Below are 14,815 nucleotides of genomic sequence, written 5' to 3' on the forward strand. Positions count from 1 at the left end.
GCACATGTCACAGTCCCAAGATGCTGTGTATAGAATACATTTATTGTAAAAACTATGAAAAAATAATGACAAATTACCTTCACAAAGTAAAAAGTGATCGCTTTACTTGGTTCGACCAACAAAAAAAAGTTTTTATTTATATGCAACAGCAAAAAGAAAGAAGCTCTTTGACATTTTTACTTAATAAATGAACAAAGCTATTAATAAAATATGAAAATGAGACATTCTGTCTACTAAGTAATCTATGAATCGACTGTTTTGGTGCTAAAAAGCTTTAGTCAATATTACAAAATCACAGATGCTTCCGTGTCGAAAAACGTAATACAATATCTTAACCTGTTTTATAACTAACTTAGTAATGTGTTTAATGTACATGGTAGACATCATCTTTTTAAATAAACTAGAGCTGCAACTATTTTGATTATTTGATTATTTTGAGTTGTTTTTAAAGAAAAAAATAAATGTGAATATCTTCCGGTTTCTTCAACTAATCGATTCATTGAGAAAATAATCCACAGATGAAAAGAAAAGATATTTTAATAATGAAATAAACCATGTTGTACGATAGCCTGAGTTCCTCCTCATTAGCTACAATGTGGCTGTTTACACACCGATGCTCAGAGGTTCCAACACGCTTTGTCTTTTATCTCCCAGGTGAACGGGGAGGAGACGGGGGAGACTGTGTCGGGCTACTGCTCCTCCCCAGAGGCGGTGTTTGGAGCTGCTTACCTGGCCATCCTGCCTTCCCACAGACTGCTGCATGGTAGCAGCTCAGTGCGTTCTGCCCTGGAGAAAGCATTTCAGCCAGGCAGAGGTGAGCATCTTTCTATACGGACCCCAGCTTTTGTTTTAGGCGTACAGTCCCAACAGCCAACAGTTTGAATAGGAAAGTGTGTCCAAACTTTTTACTGGTACTGTATGTCAAGATGTATGATTGCCCATTTTTGAGGCAGAGGAAGGAAGCTTAAGATGCACATTTAAAAGCTGTTTTTATTAGCAACAGCTAATTGATGCTGTCAGAGTTCATCAGACTGCAGCAATCAATACTGAGAAGTGCCTAATTAACAGAGGCAGTGCAGTTGTGTAAAATCAATTCTGATATTCAGACAGAACTAAAGCATCTACAGTATTTCTGCTGCATGTATTCCTGTCACTTTTATGGATGTATGTTTGGGACTGTGTGCAGCTCGTGTAAAATCTTTATTTAACCATAAACTGTCAAGGTATGGTTGTAAGAGCTGTAGCTGTCTTGAGTGTATGGTAATTGGGATTCCCCTGAGGTCGTCTCTGTCTCGGTGGTGAATGATTGTTCATAATGAGCTACCAGGGGAGGCAGCGCCGCCGCTCTCACACCTTCTGCCCTCTGCTCCCCAGACTCCCTGACAGAGGTCACCGCTTACAACCTGTTCACTGGCCATGAGGTTCCTCTGGTTATATCACACAAAGAGGCGTTTGATGAGTACCTGGACACTGTGATTGGTAGGTTATCGTTGTCTTTTTATGTGTCTTGGAGCTGATACTGTAGGGGGGATGTATGGACTAATAGAGATGCCTCTTCATGCAGTCAGCTGAGAAGGTGAATCCAGATAAAAATCACCATTCCTTTTTTGATTTTCTTCTAAATCTATGCCAACAACAAATGAGGACATGTAAAGTAAGTAAAGATGAAACACAATGCCTGTGCCATGCGGTATTGCAGACGCTGTAATGATGTGAAACCACTGTGTTTGTCTCACAGTGAGTGGAGGTGGAACCCAGGGGACTGTTAACGATTAGTCACATCACAACATGCCTAACATCACCACAGTCAGGGAGGATTTTTTTTGCACTCTCGAGAGATTGATTGTATTTCTGTCTTTGTCAGTCTGTGTTTGTTTTTTCTTCTGTTCTTTCTTCATGCTGCACCTGTGTCTTCCAGGTATCCCAGACTGTAGTGAGGAGGATCTGTCTGTGGCCACAGCTCTGAATTTAAAGTGGACCACAGTTGTTAAAAGCCACGAAGATGGGACACAAACTCTGATCAACTCAGATAAGGTAATGACGACCAAACTATTGATAATATGTTAATAATGTACAAATCTAGTACCCCTTCCCCCTTTAATATCTATATAAATATATAGTTCTCAGGCATCACCAGAGAGCAGGCTTTTGACTCCATTACCCAGAAGGCCAGAGAGCAGAAGGTTGGCGGCCACCTTACCAGCTCAAAGCTCAGGGATTGGTTGATATCAAGACAGCGGTACTGGGGCACACCCATCCCCGTGGTGCACTGTGGGTCCTGCGGTCCAGTTGCAGTCCCTGAGGAGGAGTTGCCGGTAACGCTGCCAAAGCTGCCGTCTCTCACAGGAAAGGGTGCGTCGCCTCTGGAGGCGGCTCACGACTGGGTAAACTGCACATGCCCCAGGTGAGATCACTCAGTGGCATCATTTAAGTTCTTTACTTTTATGTTTTATATAAGTATCACAATCCAACTCACCTGTGTGAGTCTATTTCATGTTACCAACATATTACATCCTAAAGGAAAACCATGTTCTGGAAATATGCATGTATAATATCAGTGTTTGTCCACATGATCATTATATAAAAATTCATCATTTGGTTTTTTAAAAATCATTAAATTCAATGTTGCTTTTGTAGCAGCTAGTTCTGACTTTAAACAAGCTCACATTTTCTCTTTTCCATGTACAGTGAGGTTAAAAGTGTAGTAACTTACAGCCAATGTATGTTTTATTCTATAATTACATGACAACAGGCGTCACCTCCTGATGTTGAAATGCATGCAGAAATGCACAAATGACGCACATCAAATACATGAAAGAACTACGAAGCTAGCTATGGAGGACGGAAGGACAGAGGGACGGAGCCCCTCAACAATCCTCCCGCTGACATACTTAAAGTCTCTTGAGTCTCGGTCGTACATTTCCTGCCAAAGTGCCATTTGTGAAGACTCAGATTCACGCCACGTCATGCAGATCAGTGTCTCCATTCGGATGTGTGATGATGTAAATGGGATGCAGAAAAAGTGGAGGATGTGTTATTTCTTTTTAGCACAACACGAGGCGATTGGGGAAATGATCCTGTCCATAACAGCGTTTTGCAGAGTGAGAATTGAATTACGTGTTAACTCTTCTCCAGCGTCTCCAGCCTCTCTCCTCTGCACTTCCTGTATTTCCTTGGGAGACCGGCACCGACAAATCGAGCCCCGCTGTCAGGGCAGGCTTGAGAGGACTGACAGCTTTACAAGAACACAGAGCACTGAGAGCGAGCCTGTGAATTGTGTGATTAATACTTTTGTTCTGAAGCGGTTATGTAATGAGCGGCATCTGTGACAGGAGCAGCATGAGATGATGATGGCAGTTACATAAGTCAGCTGTGCCTCGAGGGAGACACGCAAATACCGTACATGCACGCACACACATTTACCTTTTGTACACTGGTTTCACACACACATCAGACTGATTGTGAATCATTTCAGTGTTTGATAACGTACAAGAAGGCAGAATGCTGCTCAGCCGCCGTCTCCAGAGTCCCTCGCTGACATGGGAATTCCTCCCTGAATAAGACTAATCACCGTCATGGCACCATGTTGATTAAAACAATGGCCCACTCAGTCGCAGATGGCACAAGTCATCAGATTGTGTTCACTCACTTTCCACAAAGCTACTATAATTCCTCCCATCAGGAGTGATTGATGGCTATAATCGCAAAGACGCCGTTATCTCCTCTCTACCCATCTCCCCTTCGTTGTTAAATGTCTTCGGAAATTTGTTCTCTTCACTCGTCGACCATGTCCAATTAAAGTTTGAGTGGAACACAGAGGAGCAGGGTGATGAGAGATGGGTGGCTGAAATGGAGTTTTATCTGTCCTTGAGGAAGTCATTTCCTGTGCGCTCATCTCGTCTCCGGCCCTCTGCGGCGCTGTAAATTGGCCTGCCAACTGAACCCTGCCTCGGCTTAGCCTGGCCGGGAAGGTGCGCGTGCAAGTGTTTGTTGTTCCGTGAATTCACAGGTAAAGAGAGAGACCGCATAGTTAGCATAGAGCGAACATTCACTCAACACATGGAGGGCTATTTTCCATGGGAAGAGAGCCTTCGTGGAGTGGGCAGCTGTTTGAGAGCCTTTTGGCTTTTTCTGGCTTATCCAACAAACTCACTCACACGCTCACACAGGTTGCTTCAGATTTAGTTACCTAGTTTTGCTGTTGGGCTCCTTTCATGGCTTAGAAAAGGGCCATCTTCAGAGAGAGTACGCCTGTGTGTCATCTAATCTGATCCTTGGTAGTCTGACTGTAGCTCAGTACTGGCTGTCTGGCAAATGACCACAATCTGGCCTCTGATTGGTCACTCCGTTGTTAGAAAGAAGGTCAGAAATCTCACTTGCTCAAGTAGAATTTATGCACTAAATGACTCTCCATTTCTATTTTTGGATTCTTTTGTGATAGAAGGGGCTTCATATGAAATAACACCTGGCTTCCAAATATTAACCTCGCTACACCTTAGCCTTGTTGCTAGGCAACCCTCAGGTCTTACCTCATCATCACATCCATATTATAGACCGGTATGTTAGGTGGTTGACGGGGTTTGCCTCTCGCTGAGCGTGCTCAAGATTAATATTTTGACTGTGAGATGAATGTCTGTGTGAGTGAAAATGTCAGAGGGGTGGACAGACAGAAAAAGACAGCGAGACATCCCATAAGGTCCAGGAAACGGTACCTGCTCTGTTTCACATCCTCTGTTTATCTTTCTGGGACACTGACTTGAACTCTACTGAGACTCATTATGAAGTAAAAGGCAGACGCTTTCACTGTTCCATTAAGTGCTTTAAATCTAAAGGAAAAACACTTTCCGAAAGCTCTCTTTTGTCTTTGCGGATGTCCTCCCCTCTATTTGTGAAAGTGATGGTGGCAGATTCGCATCACGTACCATGCACTGTTTGGCTTGGATAAAAAGGGGTGCGAGGTGGCATTTCCAACACAAACACATGATCATGTGTTAGTCCTGCCAGTTCGTTCCCTGTTAGCACAGCCTGTTAGTCAGGGCACAGGAACAGCACTCTGGTGCCAGAAAGGCTTCAGCTGTACTTCTCTACAGGGACATGACCTCCACAGCCAGATGGAGCCAGCTTCACAAACACACAAACACACACACACACACACACACACACACACACACACACACACACATTAAATCACATAATGTGCCATTTCTCTAAGCATTCAAACAAGGATCGCTCATTTGTTTGCTTTCTAATTTATCAGCCCAATATTGATTTTTTTTTTTGTTTTTGTGCTGCATCTGCCAACCCCCTTGTCCCTGTCTACCTCTCTTCTGTCAGATGTAAAGGCCCAGCGAGGAGGGAGACGGACACCATGGACACATTTGTGGACTCAGCCTGGTATTACTTTAGATACACAGACCCTCATAACATAGACAGGTATGTCCAGCCTCCTCCTGACAATTCACTTTGCTGTTTCCATCTGTTCTTTTCACACTTTAACCACCAAATGCAAGCTCTTATTCCTCTTTTCTTTCTCACATTGTGATAGATTTTAGCACAAATCGCACAGATCTTATTTTCACCTCGTTCGTTCGAGTGAAAATGAAAAGAAAAAAGTTGCACAAGTGTTTCAAGCAGTGGGCGGATAAGCACATAGGTCTGTTTTTAGATGTTAAAAAAAAACACATCTTTGTTCTGTATACACTCTTGGAAAGTTACACTCAAACACATAATTATGTACAGTCTAAGGCCACCCACTCTCTCCCACTTACCCATTTCAAACATGCATATACCGCCTGTGTACATATCACTCTGCTCTCTTTACACATACACACACACACACACACACACACACACACACACACACACACACTCGCCTAGAAGGTGAATTCGCTGCCAATAGGGATTATGGAGCCATGGCTGTCACCTGCTGGGATGGTGGCGATACCCCGAGCTTAACAAAAGAGATTAATTTCCCAGCGCCCTGACCTAGCTGTAAAGCTGCTTTAAAAGGGAGGGAGGGGAACCGCTCTCCCCATCACTTTTCTTAGCGGGACAGATTATGGCACAACAGAAAAAGCAATTACACTATTTGTGCATTTCAGTTGGCCTGCTGAGCCTTATGTGCACAGGAGGGGGGGGGAGTGATGAAAATAGGAAAGCAAGAAAATGTTGAAAGTAGCAAATAAGAGATGGAAGGAAATGGAAGTGTGTGTGGTTATGTATTAGAGGAGCCTGGCCAGGTGCCAACAAACAGGCTAAATTATTTTCAGCTGTGTGAGTTCATAACTCCCCTTCCTGGTTCAATATCCCCAGACACCATCAGCCAGAGAGAGAGAGGGCGAGAGGCAGAGAGGTGTGGAGGAGAGTAATTACTGGTGTGATAGGTGACACACTACAGATAGCAGTCTGCCCTAAAAAGCATCATTAGGTGGAATCCCTGCCTCTGCTGACCAGGATGCCAGTCAAGCTAACCGCATGCACCTAACAGCTCAGTCTCCATTAATCTGTGATATGTTTTTCTCCACAAATAGTTACTTACTAATATGTGAAGCTGAGTGTAGGGGAAGTCTTCAGAGATGAGCTTTTATCACACATTACTGTAGTATGTTTTGAAGGCTGAGAGAGAGAGAGAGGGAGAGAGAGCGAGAGGGAGAGAGGAGGCTTCAGGATGCTTCTGTTCACTCCATCACTGGTTCCTCGTGTGTCAGATACAGCCTGCCCCCTAGAGGAAGTGTGCGTACACGTCCGACAAATCATGACAACCACTGCCATCTGACATCAAAACATTTTCCAGAATTATATTATGCCATTTTATATGGATAAAAGTCTGCTTTGCTACGCCGATTAACGTCACACTGATTAATCAAAGCTCTTACATTTACTGCTCTAAACGTCTTCTGTCTGTGTTTCCTGGAAAGAAAGAAAAAATTTCCATGTGTTTGATATTAAAAGAAGTAGCAACAGCAGTTTGGAATAAATCAAACATTGAAGAACAAAGAAAAGAGCACTTCTACATAAACTTCACCAATAGAAAAGAAGGGGAAAAAAAGATGTCTTGGTTCTTGACACAGCGTTTGACGAGCAATTTCTGGGAAGTGCAGTGAAAAAACAATAAGACAGCAGAAATTACATCTTTACTAAGCATCAAAGAGCTTTAAAAAATCTTATCCGCTGTTACTTTTCAACCCAGCATTGCTCTTGATACCAGCTCTTGAGAGCTTACACTTTAACCTGCTCTTCCTCTCCAGGCCTTTTGAGCGCCACGTAGCGGATCACTGGCTGCCCGTGGACGTGTACATCGGAGGAAAGGAGCACGCTGTCATGCACTTGTACTATGCTCGCTTCCTTTGTCACTTCTGCAAGGACCAGGGTCTCGTGGCACACAGGTATAGTGCTTTACCAGCTCTCTCTGTGCATGCACTTCACAGTTTGTCTATGTACATTAATGAACTCTCTCTCTGTCTCTCAGGGAGCCTTTTCAGAAGCTGCTGGTCCAGGGTCTGATCAAGGGCCAGACTTTCAAACTGGCAGACAGCGGCCAGTACCTAAAGAGACAAGAAATAGACTTCACAGGTACATGCTACCTGAATCTGGAGCGTGTTTGTCAATGTGACACATCTTTAACAGACTGGAGAGGAGAAGGCAGGCATCCCTCCATAAGGCTCTGCCAGATAAGACCGCTCAAACAAGACTCAAAAATCCTGTTTTTCGCTTGTAGTTTGTACTGACATCAGCATAGCTCTCTCGATTTTATGCTCTCTGTTTCTAAGCTTTTCCCAATTGAGTGGCAAGTTAACCCACCACTCATCAAATCAGAGGGAATCCTTTGGAGAATTGTAAAAGGTCTCTTTCTATTGGCTTCTAACTTGAGGATTTTCGGCTTCTCTCTATTACTTGGTAAAGGATAAACAGGAGATACTGGTGGCTTACGGAAGAGGGGATCCCAGTGTTGTAGACTCCCTTTCATGTATTTTCTATGTAGACACAGCAAGGATCCTCTGGTTAGATTCACTCCTGCGGTTCATTGTCAGAATGTGAATAAAAAATAATTTCAAATAGAGTCATACAGGAATTTAATAGCTAAACAAGTATGATTAAAATTAAATTTTGAAGTTCTGACCATTAAAAGAAAAGCTTAGAAAGTGGCTGACACTTGGTCGAGCTATCTCTGACCTTTGACTCCTAACCTGCCTCCTCTAGATAAAGAGCCGGTGGCGTTGGGCGGTGGTCGTGTTGAGGTGACATGGGAGAAGATGAGCAAGTCTAAACACAACGGTCTGGACCCTCAAGAGGTGGTGCAGCAGTACGGCGTGGACACAGTTCGCCTCTACACCCTTTACGCCGCGCCGCCTGAACAGGACATCCTCTGGAACGTCAAGAGTGAGCTGAAGTTGTTATTAAGCATTATAGTTATTGTCTATAAGCCACGAATTTCTTAAAGCAATTGATATCAGTTGTTTTTAAATGAGTGAAATCTATTTTTGAAAAGATTTCTCTCCTACACTGTGTCAAATGATCCTTTTCCTCTGTGTCTGTGTTTGTTCGCCACCTCAGCCGACGCTCTTCCTGGCGTTCTGCGATGGCAGTCTCGGCTGTGGCAGCTGGTGACCAAGCTGAGAGGGGCTCGACAGCTCGGAGACATCCCCAGCCCCTCCCTGCTGAGGAAGAAAGAGCTGGCAGAGACCAAGAAGATCTGGGAGAACAAGAACTATGCTATTCAAGAGGTAGAAACTCTGAAGCCTCAGACTGGCTGTAAATGTCTCACAGTGGCGTCATTTAACAGTCCTCACCAGTAGGGGTCAGTAATAGGCTCGTTTTCAAAATCACAGCTTTTCACAGTAGGAAAGTTTTCATCTTCCCTCAAAAAAATAGATTCATACTCTTACATCTGTCACCTTTATCTATTTGTGTTTTTTCATACGCAGCCTTAAAAATGTATTTTCTTTACTCTTTTTATACGGGAATAGATTGAATTGTTATACGGCATGGTAAGATGTTTTTTCTCAGTTAGAAAAACATATATGATAGCATGGTCTGAGGTAATATATCACTCATTACACAGTCCGGCAGTATATAGTCCAGCCTTTCTATCCAATACCGAACATCCATCGTAACCTGAAACCGCTAGAGTAAAAAGTATAAGAAGGAGGGGATGGAAATTGATTTTAAATCCACTCAGTTTCTTTTCACACTTTATAAATAGCCTCCTTTCGCTGCCAGGTTTGATTCTCTCTCTCCACCCCTCAGGGCCGGGTGCTTTTAAAGGACCCCAGGCTGTTTGCCCTAAGCTCCCAAAGCCGAGGCCGTCCTTTGATCTGTCCCTCAGAAAAGCCTCAGTTATCGACCTCCTCCTCCCTAAGGCCCTTCCCAAAAGGATTGTTCTTCCCAGATGGCTGAAGCACGGGAATGTTGACATGCAGAGCGCTGTGTGCCTTCAGCTGGTGCACATGGTGATAACGGGGAGGAGGATGTCACTGAGGCAAATATTCCATGACTGGGTCGATTAAGTAAAGGAAGCAGAGGATGTAAATGAACTAAAACAAAATGTAACATAACAGACTGTCACACGCTGCTTTTTATTCTTTTGTCTGTGACAGATCACATCTCACTTCACAGAGGACTTCCTTTTCAATGCAGCCATTTCTCGGTTGATGGGTCTCACCAACACACTGAGTGTGAGTGTCCACTGTGGTACCTAGAAAAAAAAAACACATCCCCTTTACCTTTAATTACTCAATAACTCAATGAACATCCCATTTTGCCACTGTGTGTGTATGTGTGTGTGTGTGTGTGTGTGTGTGTGTGTGTGTGTGTGTTCAGAGCGCAACAGTCAGGGTGGTGCAGCACAGTGTGGAGTTTGAGGAAGCTCTTGCTACGGTGGTAATGATGACGGCACCCATGGCCCCTCACCTGGCCTCTGAACTTTGGGCAGGTTGGTGCAAATTATTCACAAATAATAAATGATGCATTCAAAGAGAGATTGTACACACACGCAGGAGGAAAAGTTCACAGTTTGGTTGTCATGGGAGAAACCTGGAGATGTCCAGTTGTCCATTGTTGATTTAATTAATGTAGTTTTGTGAATATCAATGAAATTCCCTCAAATTTTAGACTGACGCAGTGAAAGAAATATGTGATTTTTGTGGTAAAATTGGGTTATTTCCAATATCTGTAAGAGGAAGTATTCTCAGATTAAGGTAATGTTGACACTGCTCCTTATCTAATATGAGTGAACGCCCAACAGTGACGTAATTAACAGTCATTAAGTAAATAAGTGAAAGGTGACATTGAGACTTTTTTTCATTTTCTACATTACAGTTGTACAGTTTACTGGAAATACATTTGGTGCCCTTCAAACAGAACTGAAAGCAGTGCTGTGAGCTCTTGGCTGACTGTAGAAAACAGATAATAGAAAGGAAGATGTAGCGTCATATTTTTGTGCCTCATGTTGACGCTTGCCCTTGCGTTAGCCTCGAGGACATCCCCTCATTGTCGATGACACACGTACACAAGCTGAGAAAAGAGAGGCTCCGGAAAAACTTAAACTCCAGCTGATAGCAACGGTCAGGGAGCCTGACAGACGATGGCTACTAAGAAGAGATGTATGTGTTTTTAAAAAGTAGCAGTGTGCATTTAGTTTGTGCTCACATATTTACTCATATATTTAAAAAAAAACATTTTATAAACAGGACATACAAGCAAAGGACATGTGATCTCTGCCACACTCAGTCACGTGGCGCTTTTCACTCTCACTCGTTGTTTGTGATTTACACACACAGTGCAGGATAGAGGAAGTTCACATCCTTCCCTTGTGCTTCCAGTGGGATGTATATACATGCTGGTTTAACTGAGAGTCAGGACAAGGGGGTGGTGGGCTAGTTAGGTTGTTGTTTGACCCTTATTCAAGATTTTTTTTTTCCTCAATAAAAAGGAAAAACAAATCAACAGAGATGTTTCTCTGGCTTGCTGAATTTGAGATGATTTTTTGAATATTGAGTGAGTGTGTGCCAGCAGGTATTGTCATGTTATTCGTTTCCTCCTGGGTCTGTCCCAGGTCTTTGCCAGGTGAAAAATCCCCTCAGCTCCCTCGTCCAGCAAGGAGGAGATGTCCTGCAACAGCCCTGGCCGACTGTGGACCCTGAGTACATGGAGGCCCCCGAATTTGTGGAACTTTCTGTGCTGGTAGGATCACACAGTGATGCAGCACACGCCGTCTTCTGTCTTATTTACACACTGATCCTTGTTGACTTTATTATAAGAAAGCTTTTCAGCCAGACAAGATGAACAAAAACAAAAACTAGCTAGCTAAAAGCAAAACCTTTCTCCTTAATTGTCTTATTTTTTAGTTTTGAAGGTGAAACTCAGCTTTGCTCGTTTTGTTCACATAACTTTATTAATAGGCACATGCACACACATTTACTCTTGCATCCACCAGCATTTTCACTCAAACTCTCCGCTCTTAAACCCAAAGTCTTAGTCCATGATTACATTCATAGTCTGTAATTTTCAAGAGAGCCTATGATTAGCCGGTGTGTGTGTGTATGTCTGCACGTGTATGTGTGTGTGTGTGTTTATGCGTCTGCATGTCAAGTGGTGCGCTTTAAGCTAAACAGACAAGTGGGTCAATAATTAAAAGCCAGGAACATGTTATTCCTGACTCACTGTTACTCTCTCACTCTTAGTTCTTGTGCCTTTTTTTTTCTGCCCATGACTCAATCACATAAATAGTGAAAGCCCTCGGTTTGGCGTTGTATGTCATCATCAGGAATGAGAGTGTGTGTGTGTGTGTGTGTGTGTGTGTGTGCTTTCAAAGGCATATAGACAATCAGAGAGAATATCCAGCTGTGATGGGACAGTTCAGAAAATGAACATGGATCAACTGCAGGCATCACACATGCAAACACCGGCACATGAAAGTAAACAAATACACTCATGAACACACACATGCAGTACACACACACACACACACACACACACACGTGTCAGCCTTCACAGTGCCTTGAACATTGGCTCAGTTAATAGATTAAAGCTGAAACTGTTTTAATCTGACTTTATTTTATCTCTAGCGGGTTGTATCCCCTGAGAGAACCCTCTAATCCCCTCATACACACACACACACACACACACACACACACACACACACACACAAAATGTGTTATAACGGCACAGTCAGCTGACTAACAGCACCTGTATTTCACTGTTTGGGTTTTGCTTCTGTAATCTGATGGAGACAAGGAAGACAAGACAGAAATTACAGAAACCAAGAGTGTGTGTGTGTGTGTGTGTGTGTGTGTGTGTGTGTGTGTGTGTGTGTGTGTGTGTGTGTGTGTGTTTGTGTGTGTGTGTGTTTCGACAACTCTTTTCCTACTTGTATTTGCTGTCTGTGAGTCAAAATAATAATCCTTTACGCATTTTCATTTCTGCATTCTTGTTTACTTCTTGTTCACCTCTCATGCACAAAAGTAATTCATCCTGATATGCTGCCTCTCCCCTAACACACGCACACACACACACACACACACTAACACACACATTCATATATTTGAGCTACAGTGCCCGCTGATGATGATGTTGGTTTTACTTCAGACTTGAGTACTCTGTTGTGGGCTTCCTCAGCCCTGTGGAGGCAACCTCATTCCCTCTATCCTCTAATCATATACTTGGGTTTGTCCCAGAAGGGAAGCCACAGCTGAGTGGCCTCAGACACTGACACACACACACACACACACACACATATGCACACACACATAGGCACACATGCATGCATGCACACAGCATTAATTTTCAACCACTTCCAAAGACATGAGCACACACAGGAACTCTAGATGTTCACATTCAGCGTGCGCACACATACACTTGCATCTAAACATACAAGGCTGAGTGTTCTTCCCATACCTACCACTAACTATGTGTTTTAAGGGTTCACTGTATGTGGAATGAGAGGTGGAGTCTGTTATTTTGGGATTGTTATTCAGAAGAAAGAGTTGAGGCACAGCTTGACGAGTGAGCACTTTAGTCAGAGATGAAGACTAGTTGAAAGTAGAATATTTCTTTTACTTCTCCCATCTATTCATCTCTTCACCCTCAGATAAACAACAAGGCCTGCGGGACCGTAACGGTGCCTCTGCAGGTGTCCAAAGATACGGATCGGGTGCAGAAGCTGGTGCTGGAGAGCGAGCTCGGACAGAAGATTCTTGGCGAGCGCAGCATCAAGAGAGCCATCCTCTCTCCCAGGACTGCCCTCATCAATTTTCTTGTTCATGAGTGATGTTCAGCTTCTGTAACTGTGACTCAGCAAGAAGACACAGACAGAAGAGGTGGACTTTTTTTATGTCATAAATTAAGACAAACAGAAAGTTGGGGCATAAAAGCCGTCCTAAATAATGTAAATATGTCTAAAGACATTTTATTTAAATTATCCTGTTTTTTTTAATAAAAGACTCGAGGAGCAGTGAGTTTCTCTTTGTCTTATTCAGTCTCCTTAAAAATTGCCACATGTCTCTTTCCAAATTTAGTCATACTCTCTTGACAATCAAACATGAACCCAATCACCACTTTAGATTCCAGCCGTCGCTCAGATTCCCCGTCTCTCTCGTAACACCACTTTCAGCATCTCACCCAGGACATCAAATTCTCACCTCTCCCGTCTGCCCTACGCCTGTCTGCAATCATGATCCTCCCTTATCAGTGTTTGTTTTTACCCCTGCCTGCCACTTTTAGCCGCAGAGCTCTTCTGAACACCATACATGGGCCGCTGATTGGCTTCTGGACTTGCCACCGAGCTCTCTGAACCCCGTCGCCGTCAGAAGTCACACAAGAGCCTAGTGTGGTCGGGGATTTTTGATCTTATCCATTGCTGCACTGTGCCTGCCTCACCACTAACAGTGCATATTCATCAGCTCGGTTTCCTCTGTGTCAATGCTCTTTTTAACATTTGGCCAACATGACTCAGCCATTAGCACTGTCGTGGCAGAGCACACATACACACTCACGCCAGCGGCACTGAAATGTATCCATGTGTACACCCACTGGCCTATCTTTAAAGGCTGGGTGAGTAAGCAGTTATTTGATATGTACAAACACTTGTCTTTCACAGCTTTCCCATGTCTCCCGTTAATCAAAGATTTTTGCTAGCTGTGTAAGTAAAGTCTCATGTGTTATGTGGTCTGGTATCATATGAATGAACAAGAAGGAATCTCATTGATGCACATTAGTCAGACTTGCAAGGTCAGCTTCTGTATGAGGAAGCTTTTTATTTTCATAGCATAAGATGGTCCGCTTGTGACTGATGAAATCATGCTGTATCCCAAGTAAAAGAAGGTTTGAGTTTTATTAAAAAATGTGCAGACATAAGGACAAACAGAACATTCCTCACTGATCCCCTTAACCTTTTCTCTTTTTTTCCATATTTCTACGTTCTATCTCTGACCATCAGGTGACAGGAAAAGGCTAACAAGAGAGACAGAATAACAGGAAGAGAAACCAGGAATAAGAGGAGGGGAGCAAAGGGCCAACGCTGTTGTGTCAGACTCTGAATTTAATCTTAACTAGATGCTGTCACAGCACAAAATGGAATGGGTGAGAGTACTATACAAAGATACAGAAGCTTTTTATCTGTCAACTCATCTTTTTTTTCACAATCTCAGACTGGCTGTATGAAAGAAGTATTAGATTCATGGGAGGTGACTGTTAACTCCTATTTTCTTCTTTTCATATCTTTTCTGTTGTTCGTTTCACACCCTCTTCACTTTCCTTGATAGTAACACGAGCTGATAAACAGGTCTGAACTTGAACTGGCCTGAACAATAAGCACAAG

The 14,815-nt window shown here is 43.2% G+C and overlaps 1 protein-coding gene across 1 annotated transcript in view; it reads left to right on the forward strand.

Moving 5' to 3' along the window:
- lars2 (leucyl-tRNA synthetase 2, mitochondrial) overlaps nucleotides 1–13,450 on the forward strand; it is a 30,982-nt gene extending 17,532 nt beyond the window's left edge. The window contains exons 9-21 of the mRNA XM_067602020.1: nucleotides 655–814; nucleotides 1,375–1,479; nucleotides 1,919–2,034; nucleotides 2,121–2,404; nucleotides 5,335–5,433; nucleotides 7,248–7,385; nucleotides 7,469–7,572; nucleotides 8,200–8,379; nucleotides 8,554–8,723; nucleotides 9,597–9,674; nucleotides 9,820–9,931; nucleotides 11,054–11,181; nucleotides 13,088–13,450. Of these exons, the coding sequence (XP_067458121.1) occupies nucleotides 655–814; nucleotides 1,375–1,479; nucleotides 1,919–2,034; nucleotides 2,121–2,404; nucleotides 5,335–5,433; nucleotides 7,248–7,385; nucleotides 7,469–7,572; nucleotides 8,200–8,379; nucleotides 8,554–8,723; nucleotides 9,597–9,674; nucleotides 9,820–9,931; nucleotides 11,054–11,181; nucleotides 13,088–13,267 (1,854 nt within the window). The 3' untranslated portion in view covers nucleotides 13,268–13,450. The remainder of the gene's footprint in view (nucleotides 1–654; nucleotides 815–1,374; nucleotides 1,480–1,918; nucleotides 2,035–2,120; nucleotides 2,405–5,334; nucleotides 5,434–7,247; nucleotides 7,386–7,468; nucleotides 7,573–8,199; nucleotides 8,380–8,553; nucleotides 8,724–9,596; nucleotides 9,675–9,819; nucleotides 9,932–11,053; nucleotides 11,182–13,087) is intronic.
- The last annotated feature ends 1,365 nt before the right edge of the window (nucleotides 13,451–14,815 follow it).

The sequence above is a fragment of the Thunnus thynnus genome, chromosome 10, assembly GCF_963924715.1.
Source record: "Thunnus thynnus chromosome 10, fThuThy2.1, whole genome shotgun sequence".
Taxonomy (NCBI): Eukaryota; Metazoa; Chordata; class Actinopteri; order Scombriformes; family Scombridae; genus Thunnus; species Thunnus thynnus.